General features: G+C 45.7%; 1 protein-coding gene across 6 annotated transcripts; it reads right to left on the bottom strand.

Annotated features, from left to right (window-relative positions):
- Positions 1 to 2,377: 2,377 nt before the first annotated feature.
- On the bottom strand, positions 2,378 to 14,792 carry ADPRH (ADP-ribosylarginine hydrolase). Of its 6 annotated transcripts, none has more exons than XM_035116547.3 (4): positions 14,464 to 14,792; positions 10,030 to 10,345; positions 3,481 to 3,841; positions 2,378 to 3,003 (listed from the first exon to the last, which is right to left on the bottom strand). In XM_035116547.3, the coding sequence occupies exons 2-4, from the start codon at positions 10,340 to 10,342 to the stop codon at positions 2,604 to 2,606; spliced, it is 1,074 nt and encodes a 357-aa protein (XP_034972438.1). In that variant the 5' UTR covers positions 10,343 to 10,345; positions 14,464 to 14,792; the 3' UTR covers positions 2,378 to 2,603. The 6 variants fall into 6 exon arrangements, with proteins under 6 accessions (XP_034972438.1, XP_034972436.1, XP_034972440.1 ...); XM_035116545.3 differs by having other exon boundaries at positions 14,591 to 14,792; XM_035116549.3 differs by having other exon boundaries at positions 14,738 to 14,792.

Genomic DNA, 14,792 nt, shown 5'->3' with positions numbered 1-14,792 from the left:
CTTCAATGTCCTGTGTTGATGGCTTCGAGGCGCTGCTACCAGAGCTTCCCTCCTCTTCTCCCTGTTGATGCCACCCAGCTGTCAAAAGGACGACTCCCTACCAATGCCTGCAATGTCAAATTGTATGCTGAAATTGTCGCAACCCCCGAGGTTCTTGCTCTAGCCATGCACTTGGCTCAGCTGCTACGCATGGGAGCGATTCCTCATGAATGAGCAGCTGTCACATGCACTGCCAGTGCCAGCACTTGGACCAGTGCCTGGTCCCAGGCGCTGCCAAGTGGCCTAAGATAAGAGCCACCTGCAGTGCTGGAGGGTGCGTTTCATTGGCCTGCCCTTCCCCTATTGTGCTGAAAGCTAAGGCTGTGGACACCCGGTTTTGCATGGGATTAGAAGTGCCTGGCAAGTGCTTAGAAGGACAACCGCCCCCAAACCAGCAAAACAGATTGCTTGGAAGAAAGGAGGAGATGATGATGATGATGATGGGGGGCCATAGCCAAGCCCCATTGTGGGGTGGCCATCGGACTGTATGGTCAGTTAACTTTCATCATTTTCCCATGAGAGGCAATCTTAAACTTTCTTTTGTTTAATGTTTCAAAAGTATGAAAATGGATCCCTTTTCCTTCCAAAAAGGCAACAGATGATTCCCACAAGAACATTGAGAGCAAAAATAAGTACTTAAACAGCAACTCCTCCTTATCTGCCTGATGTCTTACAGTCCAATAGTAATATTTAACATGTGCGTAGCAATTTCAATTCTTCAAAACACTAAATGTTAATCTAGTCACCTCTGCAAGAATCCTGTATGGGAATTTTCACAAACCTGGTGCCCTCCACATGTTTTGGCCTCCAATTCCCATCACCCTCAGCCAAACCAATCATCTGGAGGGCTTCTGTAAGGTAAGCCAGTATTCTTATTGCCCATCATGCAGATGAGGGGACTGGAGCAGGAAGAGGGTGGGCTTGCCTATGGCCTCCTACTGAGTTCATGGCAGAGGTGAGATTTGAAGTGGGGACTTTTGGATTTCTGCTGTTTTTCGGCTGTAAGGGATCATTTTGAGTTCTTTATATTACACATTTTCCATTTTTGGACTCTGTCTAATAGAGTCTTAGAAATTAATGTCATGAGGAAGAGGTTAAAAGTTCATAGAAAACTCCCCTTAGGAACAGTGCTTACAAGTTCAATGTTCTTTGGGTTTTATTCTTGTCTTCAGGTGCAAAAACTACTTTGGAGAAATCCACATGTCCTAAAGCCATTCTAATTCAGATGAAGGTCTTCCATCAGCGGCAGGGATAGGGGGAATTCTGCCCTTCCAGATACTGTTGCTGATTGATTGTATTCTTCATCACTATTTATTTATTTATTTACTTTTTAAAAATTATTTATTGGAATCATACCACATACCTTTTGGTCCAAGGAGTTCAATGTGGCATATATGGTTCTCCCACTCATTTAATCCCCACAATAACCCTGTGAGGTGGGTTAGGCTGAGAGGAAGTGACTGGCCCAAGGTCGCCAAGTGGAGATTGGAACCTCCTAATCTGAAACTCTTACTGTAATTGAAAACTAATAAAAAATAAAAATGATTATCTAATCTGACACTCTTAAATTCCATATCACATGAACGGCCAGAAAAGAAATTTCTCAAAGTGACTTAATAAAAAAGCATATTAAAACCAATTGAAAGGCAAACTGCAAACTATGTCTGATACACTTAACCACCAAAATCCTAGGTAAATAAAAAATTGCCTTAGCCTTGCACCTAAAAAGTGACAGCAGTGGGGCCAGGCCCTCTGGGGAAGATTCCATAGACTGGTAACTGGACTCCAAGTCCCATCAGCCTCAGCCAGCACAGCCAATGGCCAGGATGATGGGAGCTGGAGTCCAGCAACATTTGGAGGGCCACAGGTTTCCCACCTTTGCCTTAGCTAATCAGATCTATCGACCCATCACTTAGAAGGCACAGTTTCCGCTTTGAAGTTTGATGCCTCGACCTGTACTGAAAGCCTGATACCAGCTTTAGAGACAGAGGCACATCGTGACTATGGCAACTTTTTGGTAGGGTCTAGCACACAACTGGCACAAAATAATACCCGTATTACTGGGGGGAAATGTGCCTGTAGATTCCCAATCTTGAAAATGTTCCACTCCCAATTAAGAGCTAAGGAAAAACATTTTTAGCCTACAAAGTATAGAATTTGACAGCAAAGTTGTCTCTGGTACAGAACTCTCAAAGTCACTGCGAAAACGCCACCAAAATATCTCTGTTCATGACAAATTTTAGAAATGATGGCCACAACTAGCTGCTGTGATATTCCACCCACCCACCCTGCTACCTAACATTTGTGTTGTGCCACACACATTTACACCACCGTCTCGTAGGTTTCTCAAGTTTATTGGCCCGCACTAGTATTTCGCTGATAATTTGCATTCAAGCAGACTTTACACTCAGTGTTAATGCATCAAGTAAGACCTTGTAAGAGTAGGCCTTTTATTTTGCTATATTTAAATCTCTTGACTTACTGCACTATATGCTTGACAAGGATGCACAGCGCCAGAGGCTACTCGATAGCAACTTCCAGTTCTCTGCAGGGGACGTCTTGCCCTATAGCTCTGCAGTCAAGCTCAGGTGATAGAGTTCCCTCGCTGCTTTCTCCAATCGGTATCTATACTCGATTTCCTTATAGTTATTTGCGCTGATGCCTTTGAAGCCGTGCATTGCCCCCCACCAGCATGCAGCCATGACTGCAGTGGAGTCACTGTCCCCACCATGGAAGAAACCCCTGTGAGCCAACTCCGTCCAGTTCCCAGCACCAAGGATGGCGTCATAAGCAATCATGGGAGCATCATGCCCACTTGCACCTCCCCAGCCAGAGTAACTCAAGGACTTGTAGAATTCATCTCTCTCTTTCACGCCATACACTTCGGGGAAGGATGGAGGAGATTTCCCATCTGAAATGCCTCTAGCTTCCAGGTACTTCTTCCATTTGTTTCCAAAGTAGTTCCTAAGAAACAGAAACCCATGGGAAGGTATATGCATATCTAGGATTTCACATTAAGACACTGTTTGTATATGCCTTTTATAAATATAAAAATAAACCCAGTATAAACTTAGAAAGTCTTAACATCCAGCACATTTTGAGACCTCTGCAGATCAGGAAATGCTTTCTCTGTTGTAGTACATACCCCCCCTCCCCCCAAAAAACTTATTTTTAAAGGGCATAGGATGCAAATTAGATCAACCAAAGGCCTGGTTAAAAAGGAACATTTTCACCTGACGCCTAAAGGTGCCAGGAGAACTTCCCCGGGAAGAGCATTCCACAGACGGGGAGCAACAGCAGAGAAGGCCCGTTCTTGTGTTGTCACCCTCCGGACCTCTCGAGGAAGAGGTACACTTCATACTTTCTCAACATCACTTTGGTAACTATTTCAATCCATCAGATGGCTTGAACCTTCCGGCTTCCAAAATGTGTATTACTTACCAGTGCTGCAAGTTCTCCTCCACAAAGGAACCTGACTTCTGGATATGGGCTTCTGCCATTGGTAGCACCTCCATGAGCCCTTTCCCCCACTCCTGGAGTGGCTTGCGATTTATGGCATAAGAAGTGAAGAGAGCAGAAGCCAGGGATCCAAGGTAGCCAGTAGGATGGTGGTGAGTCATCCGACCACTCTCTATGCTTACTGCAATCAAGTTTTCCAGCTCTTCTGGGTGACGAAACCTCAGTCCAATGCACATTGACCGCATGGCTGCACCACACCCTCCTGCTGCTTTACAGAAGTTGGGTATCCAGCTATCTGGCTTGTCTGGATCCAATTTCAAGGCGTATTCCATGCAGGTACCACCTAAGAAGGGTGCAAAAGGTGGGAAACTTGTACATCTGCCCTGATTGCTCATTTACATCTCAGGTTAACCTGCAGTTGAGCATCCTCAACCTGTATGGTCTACGCACAAGCGCCAGGTAACAACTTCCTTCTAATGCTTTCAATCAACAAGCACTGACTTCCTGAGGTTTTATTAGGACTATCATTATGAATAACAAGATTTAATAACACTAACAACTTTATGTATTCATAATGCTTTTTATCATTATTTCTTATTAATAATATTTATTATTAGTAATCTCTTATAGGTAAGGTTCCAAAGTGAGTTATAAATGTGAACCCCAGCCAGTAATCTGGTTGCTGTTTTTTTGGACCAGTCGAAGTTTCTGAATCTTTCTCGAGGGCAGCACCAGCATTGCAACAATCCAGTATGAAAGTTACCAGAGCAGGGAGTATCCCTCCCTATGACACAGAAATAGCCAACACCGCACCCTCCAGGTGTTGTTGGACTACAGATCCCATTATTCCTGGCCACAGGTCATCCTGGCTGGGGCTGATGGGAGTTGTGGTCTAACGTAGTCAGGAGGGCACCCTGTTGGCTACCCCTGAGACAGATCTTGAGTTTGGCAGAAGGTGGTCCTTCTGTTTTGAACTGAGCAGGAGCAGGGGATGTTTTTTCTTCCATAAATCTCTAGAGATCCCAATCAATGATGGATATTTGGGGGGTGGGGGGAGATGGAAAGTTCAATCAAGGACCTCTGCCAAATTGCTATCAAGAAAAAAAATAGTGTCCCCTTTCTCCCCAGCCCATCTACAAGCAAGCAAGTGCACTGTGGAAGTGGAAAAGAGGTGACAAGTGTACCCTTACTCCATACTAGGAGGGAATTGCATGGAGACAGCATGTTATAAGTAGGAAACTACCACGGCTCAGAAATGTGAAACTAGGTGGGGTGTCTCCCAAGATCAGCTCATGTTCACAGACCAGACTCAAATCAACCCTTCTGCATAGCTGCCAAGTTATCCCTTTTTTACAGGGATTTTCCCTTATCCTGAATAGGCTTCCTCGCGAGAAAAGCGAAAACTTGGCAGCTATGCTTCTGATCGGGCAGAACTCTTCTTAGCATTCTTGAATTGCATCACCCAAGAGCTCATAGATTCCAGGTGCCCATCTTTAAACGGGCCACAGCAAAGTTTGATTTTTTAAAATGTATTGGCCTGCAGTTACTTAGGATATTCAAGATGTACCATTAGAAAAGTAGCGCCATTTCTAAACACACACAAGCTCTAAATGAAGTGAACGGCAGCATTCACAGCTACCTATAGACAATTTTTCATCTGCTGTATAATCTTAAAAGCATTTCCTATGCTTCATTTGCATACCATGGTTCATAGGGAAAACAGGTCCTTATATGTGTACCCAGAAATTAAGCTTTACAATACCCCACGGATGAGGCTTATTGTCACGTAAATATACATAGGATTGCAGCCTATGTATGTTTTCTTTGCCCTACTGGCACAGCTTAGCACTGCAGAAAGCTTGCTGACTTTTTCCTATGTACAGTGGTGCCTCGCTAGACGAATTTAATTCGTTCCACGGGTCTTTTCTTATAACGCAAAATTTGTCTAGCGAATCCCATAGGAATGCATTGGATTTTTTTGGATTTTTTTTTCCCATAGGAACGCATTAATTGAATTTCAATGCATTCCTATGGGAAACTGCGATTCGCTAGACGAATTTTTAATAAAATGAATTTGTCTAGCGAGGCAACCTCCGCTCGAAAAATCCTTTCGTTAAGCGGAAATTTAGTTAAGCAGGGCATTCGTTAAGTGAGGCACCACTGTACATACTTTTCCCTATGTTTTAAGGGGTACAGGCGCTTCAGAAAGGAGTTTAGCCAATTTTTCTCTAAAGCGCTTATCCCTCTCTTTTAAAAGGTGTTGGGGAGGGAGTGGTGGTTTGGGTGAGCTGTGAAGGGATAAGTGAGGGGAAAAGGGAGGAGTGGGTGGGCAGGGGGAAGGTAGATAGGTTGGGTTGGCAAGTGGGGCAACAGACCCTGGTAATATAACTGTTATTCAAGTTCTGATCATCAGCTGTGACTGCTTGTAATGCTTTTATTGTCCCCATTTGGTTGCTCCACCAACTTCAGTTGACATACTGAACATTTTATTGCCCATGTCCAGGAGAGAGACCGTAGCTCAGTGACAGAGCACATACAGTGGTACCTCTTGTTGCGAACAGGATCCGTTCCAGAGGCCCGTTCGCAACATGAAAAGGCCGCATCCTGAAGCGCCGCATCTGCGCACGTGTGTGATACAATGTGGTGCTTCTGCGCATGCACAAAGTGTGATTTAGCGCTTCTACACATGCGTGCAGGTTACATACGCGCTGAACCCAGAAGTAACCCATTCCAGGACTTCCGGGCTCGGCATGTCCGTAACCTGACAAGACACAACCCGCAGCGGACGTATCATGAGGTATGACTGTATTTGCCTGCAGATGAGCCCAGACCCAATCCCTTCCATCTCCAGGTAGGGCTCGGAATAACACCAATCCCTGGAGAACTGTCAGTCAGTGGAGATGGTGGATAGCCAGGGTGGGTGCCCTACAGCTGTTGTTAGACAACATGTATCCATGCTGACTGCAGCTGATGGGAGCAGCTAGAAAGCACCACTTTGGCTATTCCTGTTATAGGCAATACTAAGCAACATGGACCAATGGTCTTGACATGCAGTCTTCTACATTGCAATTTTAAGTGCTTGCCAAAGGAATTTCAGGGTATCAGGAGTGCTATCACACAGCCCCACAGGATATTTATGGATTGTGCTAGCCTAGAGATTGGAGGATACACAAGTTCCCACACAGGTAGCAAGGTCTGAGTGACCGGCTGTTCTCAGCCTGGCACACAAACCTGAACCCATTAGATGCTTCCTTTCTGGGGGAGGACATGTGGTGCTTCTGCAGCGCTAAGCTGTTCCACCAGCAGGGCAAAGAAACTGATGCCTGGATTTTAGTTCCAAAATATGCAAATGCAGTATGCATGCATGCATACAAACATAGTACACTGATGCTGCTATATAAGCAACATCACAGCTTCCATTTTCTGGAAGTCTAAATATTTAAGGAAAGTGCTATATAAATGTCAAGTCATCAACATGATTCCACACATCAGCTCAATAATGAAAGTACAGCTGAGTAATAACAGGAGTCTAGTATTTTCATTCATGCTAAGACTGAGTGAATTAATTACTGCACCAAAATTAGAACAGGGGATTTCCCAACTTACAGTCTGTGCCTGGCCTTATCCTCTACGTTGCCTTAAATGTTCTCCCTGGTGACACTTTCATTCAAACTATTTTGTTTCTCTCATTCCCCCTTTCAAATGCATTTTCTCATTATATATATTTACGGGTTCACGTGCCATATTTTCTATCCTGTGTGTGTGTGTGTGTGTGTGCGCGCACGCACGCTCCTTGTTACACCATGAAATTTTCAAGACAATAGTAATGTGGCTTAACAAGGCTTAACAATGTCACAGCTAAGCTTGCAGATAACACTGGGTGTCCATGTCCAGAACTAACTGCCTTGTTGCACTAAAGCGCAAGTACATAAAACTGACTTTGTTGTTTTTAAAAAGTTCATTGGTGTCTTCTATGCTTTGTTGGGCCTTCCAGTCAAATAAAGCTGCAGTGAAGTTGGCAAAGCAGCAGTGTCTTCTGTGCTCAGAAAGCTTTTCCCAGGGACAGTGCAGGTAGGGGGATCCCCCCAAAAGCCTTTTAAGGGGTGGGACAGTGGGGAATCCCCTGAATTTCATCAGTCTCTAAGAGGTTTGCAAATTATCTGACAGTTTCACAATCCTCTTTCCCAGCTCAGTGTAGCCGGAAGTTCCACCCATCTCAGTTTGGAGCTACAATCACCAGTGAACATTTTCCTGAAGTTATTTGCTATGGTACATTTGCTTCTGTGCAATCAGGAAGAACTGCAGTTTAGTGGCAGAGCATATGCTTTGCATGCTGGGAAATACCTGTCTGGAACCATGGAGAGCCATCACCAGCTCGTCAAGTAGATAAGACTAAGCTAGATGGCAGCTTCCCAAGTGCAGGTAGGCAATCAATAAATAAATTTAAAAGCCTAGCACAAGCTAGCAATGTAATGGCAGAAGAGACATGGAAGGGAAGAAACGCAAGCCCGGAGGCCCAGAAGTGCTCTGAAACTCAGAAAAAAACACCCCAAATCAGACATTAAAAGAAAGTATAATGGGAAATGCTGGAATGCAACATTTCAGCAGGAACGTCACCAGGATTTTCCATGAAGTGAAGGAGTGGAAGTCGTCAGAAAACACCTAGAGCAGAAGCAACCCACTTTGCCCAATGATTCCTTCTAACCTAGCAGGACTCAGGAAAAGTCCATTGCTTCTAAGAGACTATCACCCAAATGCAGTCAAAAGGCAAACTCTGAATTGTGTTTCAGGCTCCTGTGATGGGTTCATATCATCCTCGTGCATCATAATATTCCTTTTGCAGAGCATATGGTACAACTTTGCATGGATAGATTCAACCATCTTATTTTTTTATGAACAGATGTCCTGTGTAAATCCCATTTTGAGCTGCTTATCATCTCTGGCACACTTGGCTCTTACGTTGTTGAAAAGCTCAGAATCCACAGACTGGAGTGCATGCAATCAATACTTCCCAAATTCCCCATTCCAGCCACTGAAAATGGAACACAGCCACACATGTAATCATCATCACAGGAGGGGAAAGTAACTGAAGAGAGATGGAAGAAAAAGGAAGCACACGTCTTCCTTAAAGTGGTCCCCAAATCTTGGGATGAAAAAAGGAAACAAATAAATGCCAACCTGCCATGCAGCTCTACTCTTGTTTCCCAGCTCTTTGGCAGGAGCTAAATACTTTGAAATGAAAGGCCCAGATGAGCCCATGCTTCTCACTGCAAAGCAACAAAGTGGTTCTTTCTGAAGATATCCAGGCCTTTTGCCAACAACAGACAAGTGGGTGATCTGTAGAAGCCAGCATGTTTACTGAATTAGGAGATACCCATTTCACAGAATGAAATGAGAGTGAACTAAAATATACAGTGGTACCTCAGGTTACAGATGCTTCAGGTTACAGACTCCGCTAACCCAGAAAAACAGTAGTACCTCGGGTTAAGAACTTTACCTCAGGATGAGAACAGAAATCGTGTGGCAGCAGCGGGAGGCCCCATTAACTAAAGTGGTACCTCAGGTTAAGAACAGTTTCAGGTTAAGAATGGCTCTCCAGAACGAATTAAGTTCTTAACCCGAGGTACCACTGTACTAGATTCTAAACAGAGTATATTTAGTGGAAAGGCTGGATGTTAACTAAGTCAGGGCTGGAGGAATCTGTAGCCTTAAAGATATTCTTTAGCTACAATGACAACTGATCATACTGATCAGGGCTGATAGGAGTTGCAGTCCAACATCTGGAGGATAACACACTCAATGTTTGTATTCTAGGTGGAAGAGCTAAGTGTCCTCCTGAAGATGGAAAGCTGTAGTAGAGGGAAAGTTGCTCATTGCACCGAGGTCCATTCTTGTTGATATCTAAGTATGAGATGAGTTGAGCCAGAAACTGAGAGAGCCATGGGAATCCCAGGTTCAAACCTCAGCACAGATTTGAAGCTCATGTGGAAATAATAATAATACAATAATAATAATAATTTATTATATTATTGAATCTGAAGTGTATCTGAAGAAGGGTGCATGCACACGAAAGCTCATACCAAAATAAAAACTTAGTTGGTCTTTAAGGTGCTACTGAAGGAATTTTTTTATTTTGCTTCGACTCAGATCAACACGGCTACCTACCTGTAATAATAATTTATTATTTATCTCCCTTTATAATGCAGTGGTGGGAAGCTTGCAGCCCTCTAGATTTCATACCAGCATGGCCAATGGTCAGAGATGCTAACATCCTCTGGCAGGCCTGAAGGTTCCCACTCCCTGCTTTTATGAGTTCTGACTAGAAAACACAGCTGAGCGTTAAATTAATGAAAGCCGTAAAAGATGACTGCACCCACTGGGCAGAGTTGTGAAAGGAACCCTTTCTTAGAGTACTGCGGGGCTCTAAGGCCTTTGGGAAACATCATGTTCCAATCTGAACACATAGACCATGCATGACCCAGAAACGGCTGCCTTCTATTTTCATATGTTTAAAAGTTTAGGAAAGATTACCTGGAGCTCGTCCATCCATGTCATCCATGCAATCTCTGTAGTTTGTTGCAATGAGTTTATACAAGTGGGTTAAGTCTGGGTTTTCCCCAGCTGCTGCCAAGGCTTCAGCAGTAGCCAAATGCATGACGGTGTCGTCACTGACCCTCCAGCCTGCGATGTTGAGCTTGTTCATGCCGCCCATTTTGGCCAACTCGCTGTGAATCTTCTCACCGCTGTGCTCGAACTCCCATTTTCCATTGTAGTAGCCCAAGGCGTCTCCAACGGCACTCAGCACCATGGCAGCCTCATAGTTCTCTTGCAGGCCCGAACACATGATCTGTCCTCGTGCAAAACAATAGTTTGAAATCAATGAAGCCTCTGATGAAAAACAGGTTAAAACTGCAATTCGGTCAAAACGTGTAAGAAAATCAATCTACAATGCACAAAGACAAGGGCTCCTGTTAAATATATTTGGTTCCTGTCAGTCTCTGTAAATTAAGTCTCGTTCATGTTTGTGAGTGCTTGATATACATCCTTCAAAATCCTAGAAAGATCAAGCCTTGATCCTGCTCTCCCTACATCCTGCTCATAGTTTGATCCTATGAACAGTGCCTATGCAGTCTTTGCATAAGCACTGTCTGCATTATCAAACACACATAGAGAGAGCAGGATTGGGGCAGCAATGCATTCCCTTAGCCGTTCACACATTCATTTGCATGTCTGTGTGCAAACTGTACATGGGTGGGGTCTTGCACGCAGCCAGGATCTTGCAAAAATAAACCCCCGTCCTCAAACATGCATACACCTGTACACACACTGCAGATGTGCAAATGAATGCACATATGTCCAAGGGCAGGATTTACCACTGCGGTCCTGCTCCAGCTTAGGCCTGCTCCCATTATGTGCGTTTGATCATGTGAACAATGCTGTAGGTGTAACCTGCCACCTAAGTCTGCCTGCAGGACATATACATTGAAAAGGTAACTTCTGAAAACAATTGGTATATATGCGCATAGACACTAGCACAGCAAACCCATTGTGCCTTTGAGTGACAAAAGCACCAAATTTATCCTAAATGGAGAGTAGCACGATGTCAGATTGAGGAGATATGCAGTCAATAGAAATAACCCGTGCTTTTTTCAGGGAGTACTCAATGGTATATGCCTGTTGTCTTTGTCCATGGAGTTTTCTTGGCAGGGATACTGGAGTGGCTTGCCAGTTCCTTCTCCAGGTGGATCACGTTTAGTCAAAACTCTCCACTATGACCTGTCCATCTTGGGTGGCCCTGCATGGCATAGCTTATAGCTTCTCTGAGTTATTCAAGCCCCTTCACCACGACAAGGCATTGATCCATGAAGGCATTGATCCATTGATTCTCGAAGCTACGAACATGAGTTTGACCAAACTGCGGGAGGCAGTGCAAGACAGGAGTGCCTGGCGTGCTATGGTCCATGGGGTCACGAAGAGTCGGACACGACTAAACAACAACAACTCAATGGTATACAGTACCAGCAGCTTTTGTTGTTGTTAAAAAGTGTGGCACTTACTTCATGGTGAGTAAAGGGACCCCTGACCGTCAGGTCCAGTTGTGGACGACTCTGGGGTTGTGGCGCTCATCTCGCTTTATTGGCTGAGAGAGCTTCCAGGTCATGTGGCCAGCATGACTAAGCCGCTTCTTACCTTCCCGCCGCAGCAGTACCTATTTATCTACTTGCAATCTGACGTGCGTTCGAACTGGGACCGAGCAACGGGAGCTCACCCCGTCAAGGGGATTCGAACCGCCGACCTTCTGATTGGCAAGCCCTAGGCTCAGTGGTTTAGACCACAGCGCCACCTGCGTCCCTCATGGTGAGTAAGTGGAACCTATTTATGTTTTTGTTATCTCTTAAATACTTGTTTAAGGAAGCATTTACTGATTTTAATACGTAGCCTTTAGTGATACACTACCTATTTAGTATTTTATTTATTAAATTTATTTACAGTCCTTGATCCAAAGATCATAAAGAGGTTTACAGTATATCTGATCACTGCATTTATTGTTTTAATTTGTGTTTTCATGTACAGTATCCTGTACAATGAAGGGCAATATATAAGTACTGGCATCTCCCCACTTGCGTGCGATCAGAACATACACTTCTGCTGACACATGCGCCAAAAACAATGCGAAAACAGGGCAGGGGCAGAATTGGGTGGGGCAGGGTGTAAGTGCATGCCCCACAAAGTGGGGATTCCCCTGTATTTTAAATAAATCAATAAGCTTTCAAATGACCCAAGTCGTCACTCCTACAGATAAAGGAGAAGGGACTTTTTGATTAATTTTGGAGTCGTTTTGAGTTGTCACTCTTTATTTTCACTCAAGACTTCAGTAATGGAGAAGGCCTGCCAACGTTATTTTGAAGCAACATCCTGGTTCATTTTGAAGCTAGTTTCTTTTTGATTTCTTGGTAGAAAAGTGATAGTCGCTCAGGTAAGATAATCCAGGATTGTACTGCAGCAATCCAGGATTGTACTACAATAATCCAGGATTGTACTGCAGCAATGACTGGGCAAAAGTCACCCAAAATTAAAAGGTAGCAGCAATAATAGAAGTGCATGTGCTTTCTAATACGGGTTTAGTTTTATGCAATTTTTTAAAAATCTGACCACAGAAGTATTAAAAAATCCCCTGATAATGCAAAGGTTAATACAGGCGCATAGCAAGGAAGGGGTGAAGGGGCGGGTCGCCCCTAGCTCCACTCTGTCGGGGGCAATGCCCCCGACCCCTAGCCCGCCCCTTGCCTCCTCCGCCCGAGCAGGAAGAAGCAGAGCACGCTACAGAGTGGGTTGCTAGGCAGCGGCGCCAGCAAACCGCGAGCAAGCCGCAGAGAAGCTTGCTCGCAGTTTGCCGCCGCCGCCCAGCAACCTGCTCTGTAGCACGCTCTGCTTCAGAGCGCGCCGGCTGAGCAGAGCAGCAGCGCCAACCCAGACTGCGCATGTGCGGACATAAACAGTCCGTCCTGGCTCGTGTGTCGTGACTCTGGCAGCACTGCCACTCTAACATAAATCGATTAAAGGCCTGTCTATCCAGTTTATATATCTCATGAAACTTGCATTCCTTGACCATCCTTGCGCTTTTAATAGCAGTCAAAGGTTCAACAGGTTAAATAAACCTTTGTCAGTAGGGAAATGCAATTATGGGGAAAGTTTCACCTGTCGACATCCTGTGCCTCAGACATCATACAGTGTTATTTGCATGTATCCCCTGATATCTTGGGGTTGAGGAGGGAAACTCCGCTTGGCTCACAAGCGGTTACCAACCTGCATGTGATATAATGCTCCTGCTTTTTTTTCTTTTTTGCTTTTTTGCAAGAGGGCCCAATTCACACAATATGTGTGGGGCTTCTTGGGAGAAATGTGCCTAGGCTAGCAAAGCCTGGCTGCCATCCTAGGCGAGCTGCCTTGTTCTAGCTGGCCCTGTCACCTTTCCTTGTCTTATTCTGGCGGCTGTGGTGGTTAAATCCGGCTGCTCTGGGTAGAAATGAATAGCATTCCACGACCATTTCCTGCCCTCTTCCGAGCAGGCAGCAGCTGCCCTTCCTCACGCCCCGTCGATTCCCAGCAGAAGGGAGTACACCGCCCTTGAAAGATGAGTCGCCCCTCCACCCCCAGCGCCCTGGGCTCGCCGCCTGACCCCTTCCTCATAATGCCCGGGTTTAAAAAAGCAGGAAAAAAATAAAGAGTTTCCCTTCCCACTTTACGCAAACTCCGGCACCCGCAGCTGCTTCTGTTGGGACCTCCGAGTACTTTCGGCTTCTCGAGGGCTTCTCTCCCAGGGGGTAAGTTGGGTGGTTGGAAAAAGGCGGGGAAGAGGCTTGCTTCTGAGCTAAGGCAGCCGCCTCAGCCCGCGTCACCCATCCTTAGCGACGGTTGCCAATGCATTGCAATGCAAACTTCGGAGTTAAGTCAATCCCCCTCAAAGAAGCGGGACCCGCCGAGGCGCAAGGTGGAAACTTCCCGGGTTTGGGAGATGCGCCACTAGGTTTGCCGTGACTCAGGCTGCAGGAGCGTAGCGTGGGGGGGGGAGGCTGGCCGCCCCTCAGTCAAGTCAATAAATAAACGCTAAAAGTAGAAATTGTAAAAATATTTTGACAGATTTTTTTACTGAGTACTTGGGATCAAAACAAAGCCATTTAAAACAACCGTTGTTGAACGCGTCCTTCCTAATCTGGACAGAGCCAGGCAAAGGACGATGACAAGGAGATGTCCATCGCCCGCCCGCTCCCCAAATAAATCCATGGCTGCGATCCTAAGCACACAGCGCAATCTCGCCTCTGCTCGACAGCAAGACCTGTTCAGGTCAACGTCCCCTCCCTCCACCCCCACTCCCAGGGCGGCGGGTTTGGGATGGCGGCCCGTTACTCGGCGGCTCCACGCTGTGGTGTGGGGCTGGGGCCTTACCCACTGAGTTATCCTTACCCCGAGGCTACTACAACTCTGTGCCCTTGCAGCGTGCCCTGCTTGCGAGTAAACGCCGGGTTAAAGCGGCCGTCTGATGCCTAGCCTTGATCAGGAGGTAAGAGCCTCTGCGCTGCGCGGGCCTTACTTCCGAGAAAGAACAGGATCGGGCGCTGCACACTGCCGTCAGCAGCACCAAGCAGCAGAAGCACAAGCCCAGGTGGGCGCCCCCTGAGTTGGGTCGGCTTTGCAAGCTCCCAAACATGGATTTGTTCGCCGCGCGAAAGATACTTGCAGTTGAGTTTTACCGGCGATGGAGGCAGAAGCTCGGCAGGAAACCCCCTTAAAGG

The sequence above is a fragment of the Zootoca vivipara genome, chromosome 4 (assembly GCF_965207765.1).
Source record: "Zootoca vivipara chromosome 4, rZooViv2.hap1.1, whole genome shotgun sequence".
NCBI lineage: Eukaryota > Metazoa > Chordata > Lepidosauria > Squamata > Lacertidae > Zootoca > Zootoca vivipara.
The sequence above is the reverse complement of the archived record's forward strand: the minus strand, read 5'-3'. Positions and strand labels throughout refer to the sequence as shown.